Below are 20,414 nucleotides of genomic sequence, written 5' to 3' on the forward strand. Positions count from 1 at the left end.
CTGGACCTCTTCCACATCTGGCCAGGGTCGGTTTCTTTCTTGTTTTGGTTCCTTAACTGAAGGATTGTTGCTTTTTAATCCCATACGTTACTTCTGCCTGTCAAGCTGTCCAACTGTGACATCCTTCAGGCAGTCCAGGGCGGCGCTGTACACCCGAATCCCCGTTCTCCCCACTCTCCTGTCACTCCCACGTTTGCTAGAGATGAACTGGACCCAGCTCGGCCTTGTGCTGCTGGAGTGAATGACGCGTTCTGTCACACTGCAGATTTAGGTCTAAAAGCTAATGTCTAACATTAAATCTGCAAATCTATCAAGAACATTTCTGAAAACTTACATCAGACTTCATTTAGCACCTTCAACCATATGAAGTAGATCCAACATGATGGACCGTTGCTGTGGTTTGGTTTTTGATCAGCTGCTTGGTTCAAGGTAACGTTCAAACTAAACTGTGGCTCACTTTGGTCCACAAGTAAAATAAACGTCATAGCGTCTGCAAATCTGACTGGGTTTACGTTTCAGCTGCAGCCTGAACACAATCCCTTTGTTTGCCCTGTCTGCTTTGTAATCCCTCGTTTTGAAGTAGGGCTGTGATTTTTCTTTAATGGCTTTGGGGCAAGATTGGTTTTGGACGGCTCCGCTGTGCTACCAGCCATGTCACAAAGATTACAAGTCGTCACCGCTGCGCCGAGTGAGCAGGGACATCCGTCTCACGCTGACAACATCTTGTCCTAATAACTCCTTTTTTCTGGCACAAAATTGAGGTTTTCCAATATTCATTACAAAAGTGTGAGTAGTAATTCACTATGGAAGCAAGATGAACATGTTTAGCAAACGTTATTGAAATGAGCAGTGCGGTAGTGTGCTCATTGTCGTCTCACAGATGATTAAATTACTTGGTAAAGAGAGCATGAAAAGTTCTGCATTTTCAACATTTGCAACAAAATCAGCAACAATGAAGCAAAATTCATTGAACTTGTTTGAACTGGTTTGGTGTTTCGTGCTGCACAAGCCTCATCTTCTGCAGCACGGAGGAGCGACATCAGTATGCTGCACCTACACCTGCTCCAGCTAGCTGATTGGTCTTTAGCCACTCCTGGCACACCTCCCTCCTTGACTGCCTACTTTCATTTGCATCTCCATGAACAGCAGCACTGAGTGGTTGGGTAATAATAGAGAACTCCTTTTTGACCCATCCAGCTCTGCCAGCACACACATCACTGCTTCACCTGGCAGCTCGCAGAGGACCGGGGCGGCAGCCGACACTTCACTCCTTTGAGTGTTTGCAAACGCTGACCGCAGGAATCTGTCTGATGAGCCAAAGTCTACAAGGGCGAGCGAGGAAGAGGCACAGGCTTGGTTTACTAACTGCAGCAGCTGATCAGCATCACATTGGGGTTGCGGCTGACTTTCAGAACACTAACATGTTGCTTGCTCTTTGTATCACTGCTGTCTTATTTTCCTTTTGGTTTGGTTGGGAGGTAAACGGCCCCGGACCATGTTGTAATGAGGGATGCCGAGCCGCCAGTCTTTGTCACTCATCCTTACGTCTTGTTTGCTTGGAGATGCAGAGCCGTTCCATCGGTTTAGCATGACAGAAACATTGTGCAGCGCTGGCTCCATCTGGCACTGCACAAGCTCTCCCTACCCTCCACAGACACGGGAGTAAACAGGGGGCCCGCCTCACACACACAGGCATTCTGGGCATTCCACACGGCCTCTGGAGGGCTGGCCCATTCATAGGCAAACACAACCGTGCAGCACACACCAGAACGCAGTTGGACATGTGGCTTTGCCAGCAGATCTTGGTTTAGCTCGTCTGAGTTAAATAGGGTTCATAGTCCTTTTTTTACTTTGTGAGTAATGTGATGAAGTCATGCTGAATGTCCTCTGGAGAGGAGAATAAACAATTTAGTGTGAAGAGATCTCTGTTGTTGTTAAAGAGGTATTTACTCGCTCCCTACTCTTACTTTCTTCTGATTTTGCACACTGTCACCAAAATGTATCAGTGTTAGACAAAGGTAGCCCGGGTAAATGCTAAAACCTCTAAAGATTAAAATCATGAGGCACTTCACAATAATAATAAAAATAAATGAATGTTTAAGAAACATGATAAAAAGATAAAAGCACAGCAAGGAGACAGGTTTTGGTTTTGGTTCTACAAATGGACACTAGGGGGTGCTAAAGGCAAACCAAAACTTCCTAGTTCCCCTGTAATTTTACCTTTTCCACCATTTTTATTAACACCTTAATCTCACACTGTTGCTCAATGTTCGACAAGCACATAGTAACGCACAACCTTCCGTCCCCAGTAAGGTAAAGGCGTTGCAACAGTGGGAAAAGTACTTAATTAGGTTATTCCGTTACCTAAAAAAGAACGCCGTTAGTAACGTCGTTATACTTAAACACCGTTACTCCCAACACTGGATGTGGGCATCATCAGAGAAATGGTGCACCGGTTTATTTTTCTCAACTATTTGCAGGCATCCATTCCTTCTAGAGACCACTTCAAGTGTATTGATGGAAGAAGTAAACAACTCCTTTAAGTGCCCGTGCCGTAACCAGAGAGCTGCGGGTTTGAGCCTATCGGTTGCTGTTGTGTCCTTGGGCAAGACACTTAACCCTCTTTGCCTGCTGGTGGTGGTCAGAGGGACCCGTGGTGCCCTCTCCTCTGTCAGTGCACCCCTGGACAGATGTGGCCACAATGTAGCTCATCACCACCAGGGTGTGTTTGTTTGTTTGTGTGTGTGTGTGTGTGTGTGTGTGTGTGTGTGTGTGCGCGCGCGCACGCGCAAACAAAAGAATGACACAATGGTGGAATTCGCTGCCAGAAATCATCTTAATTCTTCATGCGTTGTGTCACTGATAAATATGATAAATATGATTATATGTAAAAGCTCAACTACACCGTCTGCGTTGCTCCAGACCCATGCAGCTGCTGCAGTGAAAGGCTGAGGGGGAGGAGAGCCTGCAGGGCGGTGTTCTCAGGCGGGGAAACAGCCTGCTGCAGCTGCTGAGCCACATCTGGAATAGTAACAGGAGTCAAGAGGAGCAGAGAGGAGCGCCCCGAGTCTTCACTTCTCTTCAACACGCCCTTTTCTCACGAGCTCTTGCTTTACCTTTTGTAAGTTGGACTAACTTCTCGGAACATTTAGTTGTTTTATTGCTAATCTTGGCTTTTGTAAACTTCTTAGTTGAGCGGCAGGACGTGGATTACACACGCTGGGTGTAGCTGCGTAAGAAAGAAAAGCAAAAACCAATCAAGCGGATTTAAAGTTGACCTTCCTGGTTGTTGGTTGTTTGTTTTTAAGGAACCACACGAGGTTTTACATGGATGCATGTAGCGGGACTGTTTCTCCTCGGGTTGGTTTTCTTTTGCAGCAGCACGCTTTAACTTAGGCTGCCTCAGTTTAACTTGAGCCATTATTATTAAAACCACACGATCTTGGCCGAAGATAGTTTAGTTTACTGTCTGAAGGCAGACCGAACTACGCACGGGCTCTCTTCGATTCATTTTGGACAACGTTGAGTTTCTTCCACGGTTCTTTTTCTTTGTAATGGGATACTTTCACACTGAAGTAAACATTGTGGTCGGTCTACAAGTGAGGAAACAGCGCCCTCTGGAGGAGAAACAGGGGACACTCAGGTGGATTTAACCATGTTTTCTTTCTCCAGAACTTCTTCACGATGCTGCTCATCCTGTGTGGAGTGCTCATCTTGCACGTAGTCATTCTCATCCTCCTCATCGTGTCTACAGCTGCCAGTGTACGCATGCATCTATTTTTACTGGGTTTGTTGTAAATTAGAGGGAATGGGAGTTACGAAATGTTCCTAATTCTTTTTGGGAGAATGCAAAAGGGCTGAAGTCACCATTCTGTTATGTTTTCCAGGCCTGGTCTGTAACTGGGAAAGGGAGCACTGATCTATGGTATACCTGCGTGAGCAATGATGACAGCCACCACTGCAAGCCAGCCAGCAGTGAAGGTTTGTCTTCATTCCAGAAAATATGTTTTCTTTCCAGTGGAAAAGTCGTGAATGAGCTTAAATGTTCCTGCACTTCCAATCAGACTGGATCCAAGCAGTCCAAGCCCTCATGATCCTGTCGGTGCTCTTCTGCTTCTGCTCCCTCGTTGCCTTCCTGTATCAGCTGTTCAGACTGATGAAGGGCGGACGCTTCTTCTTCACCTCCATCTTCCAGATCTTGGCGAGTGAGTATGACTTCACCACTGAGTGGGTCACACCCTGAGAGGAAGAGAAATGAGACCCTTTTTCTTTTTCTTTAGGCGTGTTTGTGATGTGCGGGGCGATCATTTACACCGTGATGAGCCCGAATGCTCAGTTTGGCTACGCCTATGTGCTGGCCTGGGTGGCGTTCCCTCTGTGCCTCGCCAGCGCTCTCATTTATATCGTTCTGAGGAAGAAAGAATGAGAGCAGGAGCAGAGGTGGCGGATCAGGAGGCCCCCTACCACAACACCACACTTTGCCTACTGCACCCACAGACTCACATCCTAACAACTCCTTGTTTTCCCATCACAGGCTGAAAGAATCACACTCATTTGAATTTCAGAAATGAATTTCCACAACATCTGGTCCATGTATCCGTTGTGTGTGACACAAAAGCAACTCTGCCTTCCTTCAGTATGAAGATGTACATAGTGTCTGTGGTTTTAAGACATATTTATAACAGTTTTACATACATTGTGTACATAGTGTTGTCAAGTTAACATTGCTATGCTCATTTAACGTCACTCACCAATCATGCAGCTGTACCAAAGAGATGTCGCTTCAAGAGGATCACGCTTCCTGTTTCTTTGTTTTGTTTGTTTGTCTTTTTTACATCAAATGCTTTTAACAGTGTGCCTTAATTAGATGATGTGTTTTTATGTAAGGAAATGAGAAAACTCTGAAAAAAGTGTTAACAAACTCATGAAGTTTTTTTATTATACTTGATATTCCAAATGAAAAATGTTGAAAATGGTGCTTCTTTCCCTTGAATTTACTAGTTTTGAATCATTTATGCTAATGTGTGCTGCAAGTGTGTCATGGCCTGTATTTCTTTTGCTTGTGTACAAAAATAACATTTTTGTCAGTATTATGAATAAACATGTTTAGATGAGTCTTGCGCCATTTTGTTCTTGTGTTAGGAGCAGCTTCTGTTGCACCACACGCCAAGGCCGGATTAACCATACAGGCAACCGGGCAATTGCCCAGGGCCCACGAACTCTAAAGGGCCCTGGCCCAGGGCAGCAAGGAGCAAAATACTGTATCTGTAATCTCCCGCTTTATATTAAACAAACCGTCCACCGGGCTTTTGCGCTGCACGGACGCTCTGCTGCCTGTGACTTTGAACGTCAGTTGAGAACGGTTGAGAGTCAGCCTCATGCAGACTGACCAATGAGGAGAGGGCCTCAAGTTAAGACCCTCTCTCCTCATTGGTCAGTCCACACGAGGTGGGTCAAAGGTTACGCCGAGCGGGTTACGTGACGTCAGGCGTTGCTATAACTGAAAAAAAATTATCAGACATGGAGAAGCTAAGTGGCGCGAAACGGAAATTAAAAAAGGAAAAGGGCATCAGAAACGCAGAAAACTTAAAGTATATACCTAAAATAGGTAACTTCTTTACTGCTGTTAAGTCAGCTTCCGTCAACGACGAGGACTCAGCTATCCAGGGCTTTTCTACACCGCCAGCACCAGCTTACGCTTACCGCCCGGAGAGCAAAGAGCCAGCAGCAGCAACTTCAAGCAACAAACCAGAGGCAGCGAGTCTGATCGCTGAGGAAAGCGGTGATGGCGGGTCTCTAGTTTCGCCGCCACCGGAGTTGCTTATCGAGTCTGGGAGCAACCCCTGCATCTCAACGCCTCTACTCCCACGGGATCCTGCACTGTGGGGGGCCGTTACAGAGCGGCTACGGGAAGAAGCGATTTACCGAGGGCCTGCAGCTTTCCAGAACCGGGCCGCCAAGTATCCTGCATCGGTAAGGGAGTCCGGACTTGGAAGTAGAACACGCTCCCTCACCAATGATTTGCTTCACTGCCGGCTTCCAAACAATCAAATTGTGCCAAGAGAATGGCTTCTTTACTCGCCATCAACTGGATCAGTTTATTGTTATGCCTGCAAACTTCTGTCATCCCAGAAGCATGCATTCATCAGCGGATTCTGTGATTGGAAACATCCAGAGAGGGTTAGTGATCACGAAAAGAGTCCAGAACATAGACAAAACATGCTGTCTTTATTGCACAGATCTAAATATGCATGCCGAGTGGACGCTTCTCTTGCCCGACAGTGTGAGTCAGAACAGCAGTACTGGAAGGAAGTCCTCAGACGTGTGGGGGCTGTTGTCAAATTTTTGGGAGCGAGGGGACAACGAACTGCTGGGCTCTGCGCACAATGGGAACGGTTTGGGACTGAACTCATAGCAGAGTTTGACCCCTTTTTAAAAGAGCACCTTGAGAAACATGGCAATAAGGGTAGAGGTAAGCCATCTTACTTGTCATCAACTGTGTGTGAAGAATTTATTTCATTAATGGGTGAAAAAACTAAGCAAGTGATTGCAGAGGAACTCAAACGTGCAAAATATTTCTCTGTAATCGTTGATTCAGCACCAGATTTAGCACATGTAGATCAGCTCACATTTGTTTTTCGTTTTGTCAGTGCAGATGGCAGAGTAGTGGAAAGATTCCTCGGGTTTGAGCCCATCCACAGCCACACAGGTGTCAGCCTAGCTGAATCTGTGATTGAAATGGTGCGTCATTTGGGGTTAGACTTGTCAAACTGTGTGGCCAAAGCTACGATAATGCTAGCAACATGGCTGGCAAATACAGCGGGCTCCAGGCGCATTTGAAAAAAGAAAACCCGCCAATTCATTATACACCGTGTGCTGCCCATTCTCGGAACCTCGTAGGTGTTAACTGCGTTGATAACTGCTGTGAGGAGGTTAAGTCTTTTTTTGAACTGCTGCAGTCTCTGTATAGATTTTGTAGTGCATCAACACATCGCTGGAATACAGTTTTCAATGACAGCGAACATAACATTAAATACACTTTTAAATCCCTCAGCACCACCCGATGGAACTGCAGAGCAGACTCCACAAAAGCTCTCAAAGTCAATTACAGGTCAGTTAGAGATATATTAGCCAACATATCTTTAGACTGTGATGAGAAAACACAAACTAAACTCGAAGCTGCTGCATTGGTCTCAAAACTTGATAAACTGGAGACGGTAATGATGACTATGATGTGGGACCGGGTACTGCATAGGTTTAAGGCAACAAGTGACCAAATCTAAAAAAGTGACATGGATTTAGCTACTGCTCTTGGCCTTTTGCGCTCACTGCTTTCATATGTCTGCAATCTACGAGAAGAGTTTTCAGAGCTGGAAGAGTCAGCACGCGCAGTCAGTGTGACACAAAACTGCCAGTTCGACACTCAACGTGTGAGAAAAAGAAAGAGATTTGCAGATGAGTCTGCTGATGACAGTGAAGTAGCTTTTAATGACAGCAGTCAGAAATTTAAAGTTGAAACATATTACGTCATTATCGACAGACTTTATTCATGCTTATCCAAACGCATAGAAGCCTACACACACGTGTGTGTGAACTCTTTGGGGTTTTATTTGAGAAGGACTGTGATGATTGTGATGTGCGTGGAAGAGCTGCTAAGCTGAGCTCGACTTATCCAACAGATCTGGATAGTTCCTTGTCAGATGAACTTATTCAGTTCAAGCACTTTGTACAGCATGAGACTTCACCTGTACAGCTGCTGCAAGCTCTTGACAGACATGGACTTAAGACAACATTTCCGAATGTTTATGTTGCACTAAGATTGTTTTTAACCTTACCTGTGTCTAACTGTGAGGGTGAGAGGTCATTTTCTGTTTTGAAACGGGTAAAAAATGAGCTGAGGACCACAATGTCACAGACTCGGCTCTCTGCACCTTCTCTCTTAGCCATTGAACATGAACTTGTTAGTGGCCTTGATTTTGAAGATATTGAACACCAGTTTGCACAGTCAAAATCCAGAAAAAAGCCAGTATAAGATGCCAAATGAAAGCAAACATGCACTTCCTGATTATTTTGGATAAAAATTGTGTTTTGCCAGGTTTTGTAGTATTTTTATCTTGTCTTCTACAGAGAAATTGTGTCACAGATGCAGCTCTGCACTCACTGTTGTAGCTATTGGACATGAACTTGTTGGTGGCTTTGATTTTGAAGATGTTATACACCAGTTTGCACAAAGTCCAGATGTCTAAATGTTTGTGTAGCACTAAAATGTTTAACTGGTTATTTGTGCTGTGACATGTTGTTCTATTTTAAAACAAGTTCAAATGAGCTTAGGATCAAAATGTTAATGAGCAGATAATAGTGATGCTGCATTTTGTTTATTTGTTCCTTGAGGTGCGAGCTTTATGAAAATGGTGAAACTTGTTGTGGAAGGATAACTGGCAGATTTAAATCGTTTGTGTTGGACTAATAACTTGATTGCCTTGTTGATTTCTGAGGTGACAGGGTCACCATGTCAGTGTGATTTCTGCTTAAAATGAGCTGAGGACCATAATGTTTCTTGATGTGTTGTCTGTGGTCTTCTGTGGTAGCTCTATTAGTTCAGTACATTTCTATTGGGAATAAGTGTTGTTAAATAAATGATGGTTTCAAAGTGGTTGCTTATTTATTCATTTTGACCCAATGTTATGGGTCAATTTTACCAGATTATACAGATGCTGATGTGTTTTGTTTTCATAGCATCATATGTGAGTGGATGTCTTTGATAGGGTTCATAGCAGTGCATTTGTAGTTCTATGAGCATTTAAATATTTGTAAATCAAAATACACCTGATGACAGTTAGAATTTCGAGTATTCAGTATATTTACTGCATATTAAATGGCCTGTATTTGATATAGCGCCTTCTAGAGTCCTGGAACCCCCCAAGGCGCTTTACAACACAATCAGTCATTCACCCATTCACACACACATTCACACACTTTTACAGCACTATTACAGCAAAATATTCTGTATGTGACCATATTATGGTGATCCTTGGGTCGTGATGATGGGGCCCTTGAATATTGTTGCCCAGGGTACAACAAAGTCTTAATCTGGCCCTGCCACACGCTTATTAGGTTATTTTGGAGGCCTTTGTTTTTCCAATTTACTTAATCAGAATTTAAATAACATCTTTGTTGTAGTGACCTCACCCCTCCACATGGTGGTGCTGTGGCACATAAAACAGCAAGGGTTTAATCACTTCCATGCAGAGAAAGGGAGACATGTCAGTAAAACATCTGCTACAAAACCATCAGATACTTTAACAAGATCTATATTTTGTTGAATAATGTCACACTATCTAAACACAGGATAAGATGTCCCAACACATCTGGAACTGATGATTTAATTTGTTCAAAGAGTGACTCGTCTGAAGTTTGCATGTAGCATAAGAATGGTGAAGGAGCACACCTTGGGAGATGCAAACTGCACCATCTGGCTACACTTTGAGGACACATTTATGAAAAGCTTCAAATCTGGCACCAGATGTGCAGACTGACATTATTTCAGCTGACAGTTTGAAAATCCAAGACAACAAGTTTTATGTGGTTTACAAGGAACGTCCAGCAGCATCTGTAAGGAAAATGTGGACCTTTTTTTGACTGTTTTGACAGAAACAGATGAGTGGTTGGGTAAATCCTCAGCAGATTCTCACACAAATACAGTTTTTATCATGGGATTAAGGTCCCAGTTTCACATTGAACATCAGCGCAGGTCTGAGCCTGTGCCTTTGTGTTGATGCTGAATGAGCGGAGGTTAAATTGTTTCTGTCTGCAGCAGATTTGTTCACAAACAGCTGTAAGAATTTGATTCTGAGTGGAAGACGATATATTTTAATTCAATTTAAAGTCTTATTTTACCACATTATTCTGATACACTTTGACTGTATAACCCTTCATCACCGATAGGTGGCGACTGCAACTCATTTTTAAATCGTGATGCTTTTAAAGATGCTTGGAAATTCTAGATCTCTGGGAGTTGATCTGTTTCATTTACAAAAGAGGGCACTAGTGCTGAGGGCAGCCGGGTTTGAACCAGCATCCCTCCGGCTGACAGTCATCTGCCACAACAATTTGGCCACAGACACCTGCTTTTGTGGCTCTTCCATGCAGAAATTAGCATTACTGAAAGGCACAGTTCAGTAAAATGACAAAAAGGAACTTCTGTAAATGTTTAAACAATTTGCGCAGATGAGCCTTTCATCTGCTGGTAGAGACAAGAAATGTTACACATCCTCTTGCCATAGCCCTCTGAATACTCGAGTTCCTTTTAAAATCCTGGTAGAATCTTGTTTGAATGACTTCTCAAAATAAGTCTCCTAAATATTTTCTTACTTAAAATGAGCATTTGGTGAATTCTGTCAAATTCCTTTTCACCCTCCAGTCTGACACAATATTATTCATGTAGATGAAATGTCAAATCAGCTGGCACACAGTGTGTGTGTGTGCTCGCTTGCATGTGTGTGTGTGTGTGTGTGTATGTGTGCTCGCGTGCATGTGTGTGTGTGTGTGCTCACGTGCATGTGTGTGTGTGTGTGTGTGTGTGCTCGCGTGCATGTGTGTGTGTGTGTGTGCTCACGTGCATGTGTGTGTGTGTGTGTGTGTGTGTGCTCGCGTGCATGTGTGTGTGTGTGTGTGTGTATGTGTGCTCGCGTGCATGTGCGTGTGTGTGTGTGTGTGCTCACGTGCATGTGTGTGTGTGTGTGTGTGTATGTGTGCTCGCGTGCATGTGTGTGTGTGTGTGTGTGTGCGTGCATGTGTGTGTGTGTGTGCGTGTGTGTGTGTGTGTGCGTGCGTGTGCGTGTGGGGGTCTTGTTCTGTGTGAAAACGAAGCAGTACAAGTGATAATGCTGCAGGATTTCATAATTTTACCCTTCTCAGCAGCAGCACTGCAGGTGCGTAAGCCAGGTCCTTATTCAACCTAAAGCTGTGCACATTTTTCCGCTAAGTTTTCTTTCATAAATCTCAAAGTTTGTGTAGAAAGTTGCTTACGCAGTTTTCCGACCCCGTTTTGTGCGTTAGCAAGCTCGATAAATGAGGCCCCTGACCTGTGCTGGAATGTTTACTGTGTGAAGGTCCCTGAGACGACTCTTTTCGTGATTTGGCGCTACAGAAATAAACTGAATTAAAAGTTCTTGGAATGTTGGTGGTTATTAACCTGACAAGCCATTCTATGTATGTGAATAGTCTAGATTTCTAGGCTAGAGCGTTATTCCTTAATAATAATGAAAATTAGATCATCGTGAAAAGGTTAAATGACAAACTCACGGCCTCACTCTCCCGTCAGCTGATTAACAAAACATGTTGTAGATTTCAAATTGCAAATCAGGTCATTGTCAGGCTGCAGACACTTTCAGTTTTATCATCTTTTAGGTTCCTACCATCATACATCAAAGTGCAGCTATGATATTTCCAGGTTTGTACACAAATGCTTACAAATAAGAATCAAAATACAAATGTGCTGCTTCCAGAGCAACAGCCGCATACAAACGGAACATGCAGACAGACAGTCGTCTCGTCCGAGTTTTGGGGTTCTTCCGGACTTATCAGCGAGACGGAAAGAGCAGCCAGCCTGGTAAAAGTCCCTGGGCATACAGATAACATATTGGGGATGTCAAGAAAACTCTGGAGGCTGATAATGGCCTCACTCCTCCATTTGAAATGTAGTTAAGCTTAAGGGTTATTTATCACTGTGAGGGTCACATAGGAGCACTTAGTATTTATTACAGGACATGCAAGATGGAGGAGAGGAAATAGGGAGAAAGCCACCCTTATCATAGTCCTCTAGGTGCTGTGATGTCTGTAAACATACATCAGCTCTGTTTAAAGGCCGGCATATCTCCCCTTCATGTCTCCTCAGAGGGAGATTATAAAACAGCGGTTGTGGGCATTTTTCTGTTGGCTGCTGAGTGTTTTCTTCGTAATCCAGCAGCACACTAGAATTATTTCCCCAAGTCAGAGAGCAAAATCGGGTGTGATGCTTCGAGGAGCCAAGGAAAATCAGGAGTTCCTGAACACAACATGGGGAGCTTCCTCATTTTCTTTTTCGTTTTAAACATTTTTTTCTGTTTTTGTTCTATGTGTCGGCCTCCTGCAATAAACACCAGAGTCTTCAGATGTTGCTAAACTTCAGAGCAAATGGGCAGAACCAGTTTATTCAAAGCTGATCTCATCAAACCCCGTACATCCCAGAGAAATCAAAGCTTTCCTTATTGCGCTCCCCTCTTCTCATCCTTTGTCTTGCTAATACACATTAGAGTGCGGCTGGCTGCCCTCTTTTGACAGCCGTCAGTAAATTCTGGGCAAAGCTGCAGATGTGAAACCTGGAGGCACCTTTGACCCACGACCCCTGCCATCACATCCTGTCACGGAAGCTTCTCTGTAGACCGGATTCTCCCAGTGCATCACACGTGGACACAAACATGTGCAAAACGTAATACTCATTCCCACTCAAATATAACATCATGCATTTAATCCATGTCATCCACAGTCACACTGCTAGCTGCCTTGTTAAATGCAACAGTCAGCAGTCAGAAACAACACAGTCAGAGGCCAAAACATCTGATATTTGCTGCAGTGTGACATCAAAAGTGACCTAGAGAAATATTTGATTCAGAGCATTGCTCTTTTAACATGCGACTTATTTAAAAGATGGTGTGTTAATAATTTAGTGCCATCAGAAAGATCCAACCTGTCTTAATCACTGAACAGGAAGACTGTGCACATAAAACATAAGAATATATAATCAATTATTGAAATCTACTTTTATGCAGACAACATATGCTAACAATTGATGCACAAATATAGTGTTTCTGTCTTTCTATTATGCAAAAAACTCATGCATCCTCGAAATAAATGGCTGTGAGCCTGCAACAGAAACCTTCTAAGACCGCTGGTTAACACGTCTCTGTACTGGTGTGACAAGGTTAGTGCAGAAAACAGTTCCCATGTAGTTATAAAACAGGATCGGACAGATGATTGTTGCTCTCAGAGCCGAGCTGAGCCCCTGGAAATGAGAGAGCAGTGTGATGGTGCAGGGATGGGATGGGCCAGTGCATGAACATGGAGCGGTAGTTACGGCTGTTGATCCGTTTATGTAGCCTGGAAAACATCCTATATGCAGTTGGTCTGGATTCCTAGGCCACAGTTTTTATGCTCCAAATGTGTTTTTCCACATTTAAAATATGCAGATAATTAAAGAGAGCTCATGAGACTTTGCACATAGGAGGATAATTACATTCTGATGAATGGGCGATGATCTAAAATAATGAAGGTAAACCAGTTAGAACAGGTTCTCCATGAAGTTGCATCTCAGAATATGAGATGTTGATTTTAAAGCAATAATTTAAATAATTAAAAGTTGCATTTAGTCAACATTAGATGCTCATAACAATGAAAAAGGGGGTGATATTTTTCATTTAACTTTGTCACCACATTTTGCTGGGAAACATTTTCCGTATTTATAAGAGCTTCTGTCTGGGTTCTCCCTGCCATTTTTTTAAATGAAATTCTAAAGACTTAGTTTTAAACTCTTATAAAGTTATCTGTTTCTAAACATACCGCCCCATACTGCTGTGGTGTGTGTTTTAGTCTGGAAAGAAACTGCAGAGATAGCTAGAAAGATCCATGCAGTGGAGTCTAACCACTCATCTGTCAGTGGGCTCACAAAGAGCTCAGATGGGATATCTCCTGGCAGATCAAATGAGGGATGGCAGTCTTGGTTTTATTGGGAGGGTCAAGTAGCTGTGTTATTTCAACCTCAATGACCCTGTGTGAAGGCCCCCGCCGGTCTCCCCACTGGACTTCAGAGTGGAAGGTGGACTAAGACCGTCTCCGCTAAAGGTGTTTGGAGTGGGTGTCTTTGTTTGTCCTCCCAGAATGAACGTCTCAGCCGATGGTGACTGATGGTCAGAGTCCTGGTGGCCACTGACGTAAAAGGAAAGCTAGAATTACACCTTCAGCAAACACTCCAGATGCACGCTTTTCACACTGATGCCAAGTTGCTGTTCTCATTTATTTAGGCAGTTCTGAATTTTTGTTTTTTCTTCAGTAGTGAAATCATTGTTTTAGTCAGCAAGTTGGATGAAGGATGAAACAACAACATTTCTTTGTGTCTTGTGTATCACACTTTTTGTCTCTTCAAAGAAGATCAGCTGTTGACATATGGGAGGACAAGCTGAAGTCTTTTAACTACATTCTGTGGACTTCCTGAGAGTAATGAATTACAGTAATCCAGTCTTGATGTAATAAATGCATGAACTACTTTTCAGCATCACTCCTGGAAAGGATGCGTCTAATCTTAGCAATATTCCTGAAGTGGAAGAAGGAAATCCTACAAACCTGTTTAACGTGGCATTTGAATGACATGTCCTGGTCACAGATAACACCATAGTTCCTTACTTTTTTCTCGGAGACTAATTTAATGCCATTCAGGTCAGGTGATTGACTAAGCAATTTCCTTTTCTGAATTTTGGGTCCAAAGCTGAGAACTCCAGTCTTGTCTTGATGTAAAAGCAGAAAGTTTTGAGTCATCCAATTTTTATGTCTTCAAAACAAGCCTGTAATCTAACTAACCGAGCGAAACAGAGATGGCAGCAGCTCATTAAAAAAGACCTTAGCATCGACTTTTGATTGTTTAGACGGGCTTTTTTTGACTGAAGAGCAGATAATTATTTAATGCTTTGATTCCACTGCCAGGTCTGGTACGGTTCGCAGCACATTGTTGTTCAGAGCTTGGATCTCTTTAGAAGTTTTTCTGGGCTCTTTTGCTACCATTTGGATTATGTGTCTCTTTGACTTGTCTTCAGTTTTTCTCCTGCGGCCACATGCAGGGAGGTTGGCTACAGTCCCATTCTCTTCTGCTTGTCCAAGGTCAGGCCACAGGTGCAGCAGCCTGAGGAGAGAGGACCAGAATTCCCTCTTACCAGCCACTTGGGCCAGCATTTCCTTGGGATCCCAAGGCGTTCCCTGGCTAGCCAAGAAACAAAAGACAGTTTCACATTTGGGACAGCGTGGACTGGGCTAGGTGGCATCAGTCCGGGTCCCGCACTGATAGGATTTGTTCACACACACTTCTCAGGAATGGGGACATCTCCGAGCCTGGGGGTGGGGCAAAAGACGCATGGAAAGGTCCATGGTGTCTCCCTTAAATGATGGCCGTTCAGCTCAAGGCACGGCAGTGCTGTTTCTGTGTGTGTGTGTGTGTGTGTGTGTGTGTGTGTGTGTGTGTGTGTGTGTGTGTGTGTGTGTGTGTTTGTGTGCACTCCTCACAGCAGTGAGGAGAGACAGAGCTACCACAGATTTAGTCAGGGGTGACATTTACTTCTCAGTATCCAGAATGATGATGAATCGCACATGCATGAACCTGCCATTGGTATATTCTATCAATTGGAGGCTCTCCCTAATGGTATGCATGTATTAGAGCCGGCCAGTTGGCAGGGAGTGTGTTGGAGCCTTGGTATGTGGGATGAAACCCTGACCGGGTGAGCACAGAAAGATACAAAGCCACCTAGATGTGAATAGATGAAAAGCTACCCAGTCCAGTCTGTGCTGGCCTAGATGTTAAAGTGCCATTTGTACCCCCTGGGTGTTCTGGGTCTCCCTTGAGGTCTCTTTCTGGTTGGATGTGTCTGGAAAACCTCACCAGGCAGCCAGGAGGCATCCTAACTACACTGTTAAAAAAAATTCCGTTATAAAACGGAAAAAGTGCTGGTAATTAATTACCAGCACTTTTTCCGTTATTGTACGAGCACTTCCGTAAACCTTAAAACGGATATTTCTGTAGATTTACCAGCACTTTTTCTGTACCATTGACGGACATTTCCGTCAAACCGAAAATGGAAAATTCCGTATTTTCCATAAATTTCTGCGTTGTTGCACAGACAATTCCGTAAACCCTATAACAGATATTTCAGTAGATTTACCTGACTTTTTCTTTACCATTTACGGACAGTTCCATCAAACCTAAAATGGAATATTCCGTATTATTTAAGTACTCAATCCATACCATTTACGGACACTTCAGTCATCCTAAAATGTTTAATTCTGTACCATTCTCTATACCGTTTACCATCAATAAAGCACAAATGTTGAATCACAGCAATTATTTATTTCCTTTAATAGAGCTGAAACAACTAATCGATTTAATCGATTATAATCGATTATTAAAATAGTTAACAACTTTTTTAGTCATCGATTAGTTGTTTAATAATCATATTTTACCGCATAAAGTCTATTTTTACCACAATCTGACATCGGCTACAAGCTGTTAAATTTGCCGCCAGTGTGTGGCAGTAATGAGCCACTGATCTACCAGTGGAGCCGTAGAAGAAGAAATGAGCCAATGAGTGCCCTCGGTTTTCATGACGTATCACGTTACTGATGCTCATCTTGCTGTGAGAGATGGCGGAACAAGAAATACGGAAGAAAAATAGAAGCGACAAAACTTTAGAGAAACCCCGGACAAAAACCTCACGAGTATGGGAGCACTTCACTCTAGATGCCTTTAAAAGGCAAAATATGCAAAAACCATCTAGCATAGCACGGAAGCACGACGTCCCTAAGTGAACATTTGAGACGAAAACATGTGGGGGCTGATGCAGCGGAGGAAGAGCACCGCGGTCAAGTGAGCCGTCATTTGGAAGAGCCAGCCCGGTAAGTAACAGAAAATAAACAAGCTGGACTTAGTGTTTTAGCTGAGTTCGTTATACTGGATGTTAAACATGTTTTTTTGCCGCGTCAGTCTACGGTGTTCTACTTCTGATTGACTAGATGCAATCGTGAATCTCCTCCGTGTTGTGAATCATGCGCTTGCCAAATTTAGCACGTCTGTTTATAAGAATGTTCTCGTTAAGAGAAAAACGGCACAAACCCATAACTATGTTCCTCATTCAAAAAAGCACAACTCTGCGGTGAAAAATATACAGATGAGCTGTGTCCAGGTGAATATAACGCGGCATAGTTGTACGCTTTCAATTTTTAAATACAGGAGAAATTCAGAAAAAGTCATTTTTTTACTATTAAAAGGCTGTTTTACTGTCTAACGCTGTAAAACGCCTCACAACACATTTTTGTCATGTTTCTTAAACAGTATTACACAAAATAATCATTTTTCACATTTCTCTAGCTAATTTAAACACTCCCGACTCAAAGTAAAAACCTCATGAGCTTCTTACTTAGAGCTTTTTAATAGTAAAAAAATTAGACTTTTTTTCTGAATATCTCCTGTTGCGGGCTATTTTGTAGAACGTAACCCTCAAAATAAATGATCACAGTATATTGTTAATTAATTCAAATAATATAATATTGATTTAGTGTTGTAGTGTGTGTGCTGCTTTATTTTATATGTGTACTTATTTCAGTCTATTTGTGTTTCTTATGCAGAAAAAAAACAAGCAACGATGGACAACTACATGGGGAACAAGACACTCACCCCCCAGCAATTCATACCACTTACAAACTCTATTCTAAACATGCTGGTAAAAGACATGAGGCCACTATCCATGGTGGAAGGAGCAGGCTTCCAGCTAATGCTAAAAAATTATTCTGGACTGATATTTTGCACTGTTTAGCTCATTTTATACTGCTGACTGTGTTCATGTGCAATAAAATAGATTGCAGTCAACTGCACAATTCTCTTATGTTTTTTTTTTCTTAACTGAAATGCATGTATAGGTTAAATAGCTAAACAATAACAAACCGATTAATCGATTAATCAAAAAAATAATCGACAGATTAATCGATTATGAAAATAATCGTTAGTTGCAGCCCTATCCTTTAATTTTACATACATAAACCTGCTGTTCTCTCAAAGAAGTGCAGCCATGTCAGGGAGATGCCAAATCTAGCAACTTTTTAGCATCCACAGGCTGACAGGCATTAATAACAACTTGTTTTGTTAAAGACAATGACAAAATAAGACAATAAAACTGCCAGCATTGCTGTTGCTGTCTCACCTGTCAGTGCAAAATGAGGAGGCCCCTCCAGGAGGATGCAGAAACCTGCACCTCCAACTCCACATATCACACCGACAGGCAGAGCTCTGCAACCAGTGGCTGACCTTTCTACAAAAAACAAATAGAACATTAGAAGTATTATATTATACAACTTTTCTATAAAACATCAGTGCAGCAATAACAACCATGACCTTAGAAGGATGACTGTGCAACATGCCATTAAGAGATTTTTAAAACTCTTAAAACAAATTAAAACAAAAAAAAAAATTAAAACTTACACCTCCAACTCCACAATGACAGGAAAAGCTTAACCGGAATGACAAATATCACCCACCTTCCCTCCCCCTTAACATGGGGGATTTTAAACTGCAGCATGTGTGTTGTGGGCATAAAACATCTGAACTCACCTAATACTGTAAAAATCTGTATTTCGACTCCCAAACCCCATGTTTTTGGATTTGCGTGTGTGTGTGTGTGTGTGTGTGTGTGTGTGTGTGTGTGTGTGTGTACATTCAGTCCAAAAAGGTATTTTCTGAGCTCTGAGAACAGCTCAAATGGCCCATTCAGATTCCTTCTGCTTGCATTCAAATTCCTTCAGCTGAGAAACCAGCTTGCACACCTGTGGAGGAATGAAGTGCAGTTTCTTCCCCTTCTTCTCTGCCTTGGAGCCTCGCTCAGGATTGACCCCAAAGAAAACTCTGAGGAAAAAAAAAAACAATAGTGATATGCAGACAAAGTTTGCACGTGTAGTGTGGCTTGACAGGAGTGGAGCAGTTCAATAAAATCCTACAATTGTTTTCTTCAATATGCCCCTATGTGTGAACCTCTCTATCATTCTAATTGACCATCTGTCTAGAACCCAATGTTGTTGTGGTGCTGGTGCCAGTGGCTAAACTTATCTCTTCCTTTGTCTTTTCAAGACACATGCATTCACACTGCGCATATACAGAAATGTTTGCAAGAGCGAGAAGTCTGCTTATCACCAACACATGACAGCATGCATCCTCAATGTGTATGCAGGGATATTATAAATGCACAGAACACAGAAGGGGATAGAAAACACAGTTGACATTGTCCTATCAAAAGGTGTAACAGCACATTTGAACACGGACTGTCCTGGGGGTTATTCAGACATGGAGTGGAGAAACTGTCACATTCAGTGCATGTTGCACATCAGTACAAGTATTAACATTTGGGCATGAATCCACTATGTCCACTATGGTCCCTGGAGCAACATATTTTGAGTTTGGGGTCTGCAGCCAAATAAATTTCAGTTTGTGTGTCTTTGACATGAAAAGGTTTGACCACCACTGACATAACCTGGTCTCAGGTGCTAATGGTTTTAAAGAGATAGCTCAAAAGAATTTTGTGTCAACAAACCATTCTGAAAAAAATATGTTTTTGCTCCATTTCCCAACTAGAATCATGTTATGTTTGTTTTGTTATTGATTGACTTAGGACACTATTTAAAGCAAGAAGCATGTTACCTGCCCTTTAAAAAGATATGACACATTTATTCCAACAATGGTCTTCAACAGGGAGCTACAAAATCTCCGAACAAATCCATATTCAGGGGGATCATAAGCCAATAACAGCTGATCTAAAAGCTCACAGCATGTGGCGACACATTTTGAGCTTGTACATCTCAGACAAACGGGTTTAGTGTAGATAGACAAAAAGCAGGTCAGGTGCAGAAAGGCACGGCAAAGTCACATTTACAAAGTATTTCCAAACAATGAGTGCTTACCTTTGCATGAATTCGAGAGTAAAAGCCATCTCCGGTGGGTATTGGACGTTGCAGACATAAAACATGGAGAAGACGTAGCTCAAGGCCACAATGGGAGAGGTGATGTGGTCATTGACAAGTAACCCATCAACAGCAATCTTGAATTGCTGGTCACCTTAAACACAGATAAAAACCATGTACGACTTACAAAAAAAAAAAAATCCTACATTTTAAGGCAAGCAAAACATTTCTTTAATAAATATGACACAACAGCTTATAACAACAGCTAACAACAGCTTGCTGGGATACAAAAAAAGATTTAACTACAAACCTCTGATTAGGATGCATGGGGTCACTGGGAGTTTGACTTCAGGATCTGCAGAGATCTGTTTTGGTGACAGACACGATACATGAATGAATGTTTCCAGTGCACACAAACCTGCTGGCAAATTGACTATCTGCTAGTGTCTTCATCAGACAGAGGTAGCCATTATGCACAAACATTAATGTAAATAGTTTATAGAGAATATCAGCAGCACAATTAGGGGAATCTATACTTCCTACTGTGGTTGGTTACTCGGTTCACCACTGGATGCAAATAATTATCTTGCACACAGTTTAAAATCTACAACATCTACCTCTTTTTTGTGGAAGAGTTTATAAGAGTCTTCCTTGAAGTATTTTGAAATGCCGCAGAT

General features: G+C 42.5%; 2 protein-coding genes across 3 annotated transcripts in view; both read left to right on the forward strand.

Moving 5' to 3' along the window:
• Nucleotides 1-2,963: 2,963 nt before the first annotated feature.
• On the forward strand, nucleotides 2,964-5,114 carry LOC107395745 (peripheral myelin protein 22). Its single transcript, XM_015975194.3, has 5 exons — nucleotides 2,964-3,121; nucleotides 3,673-3,762; nucleotides 3,888-3,981; nucleotides 4,065-4,205; nucleotides 4,281-5,114. The coding sequence occupies exons 2-5, from the start codon at nucleotides 3,685-3,687 to the stop codon at nucleotides 4,424-4,426; spliced, it is 459 nt and encodes a 152-aa protein (XP_015830680.1). The 5' UTR covers nucleotides 2,964-3,121; nucleotides 3,673-3,684; the 3' UTR covers nucleotides 4,427-5,114.
• Nucleotides 5,115-5,267: 153 nt separating this feature from the next.
• The window catches only part of LOC129152954 (uncharacterized), a 76,770-nt gene continuing 61,623 nt past the window's right edge, over nucleotides 5,268-20,414 (forward strand). The window contains exons 1-2 of one of the 2 annotated variants that reach the window (XR_011520723.1): nucleotides 5,268-16,689; nucleotides 17,419-17,667. Coding sequence is in view for 1 of the 2 variants with exons in the window: in XM_070551698.1 (XP_070407799.1) it covers nucleotides 5,521-6,472 (952 nt within the window). In the remaining variant the exon portion in view is untranslated. Of the gene's footprint in view, nucleotides 16,690-17,418; nucleotides 17,668-20,414 lie in introns of those variants that run through there. The other variant, XM_070551698.1, reaches the window with a different exon arrangement.

Source organism: Nothobranchius furzeri, chromosome 5, assembly GCF_043380555.1.
Source record: "Nothobranchius furzeri strain GRZ-AD chromosome 5, NfurGRZ-RIMD1, whole genome shotgun sequence".
Classification (NCBI taxonomy): Eukaryota; Metazoa; Chordata; class Actinopteri; order Cyprinodontiformes; family Nothobranchiidae; genus Nothobranchius; species Nothobranchius furzeri.

Bases quoted from the DNA above. Each gene is read 5' to 3' on its own strand.
- LOC107395745 (XM_015975194.3), top strand. From the start codon at position 3,685: ATGCTGCTCATCCTGTGTGGAGTGCTCATCTTGCACGTAGTCATTCTC. The intron at 3,763-3,887 runs GTACGCATGCAT...TATGTTTTCCAG, and splicing joins TCGTGTCTACAGCTGCCAGT to GCCTGGTCTGTAACTGGGAA. The intron at 3,982-4,064 runs GTTTGTCTTCAT...ACTTCCAATCAG, and splicing joins CAAGCCAGCCAGCAGTGAAG to ACTGGATCCAAGCAGTCCAA.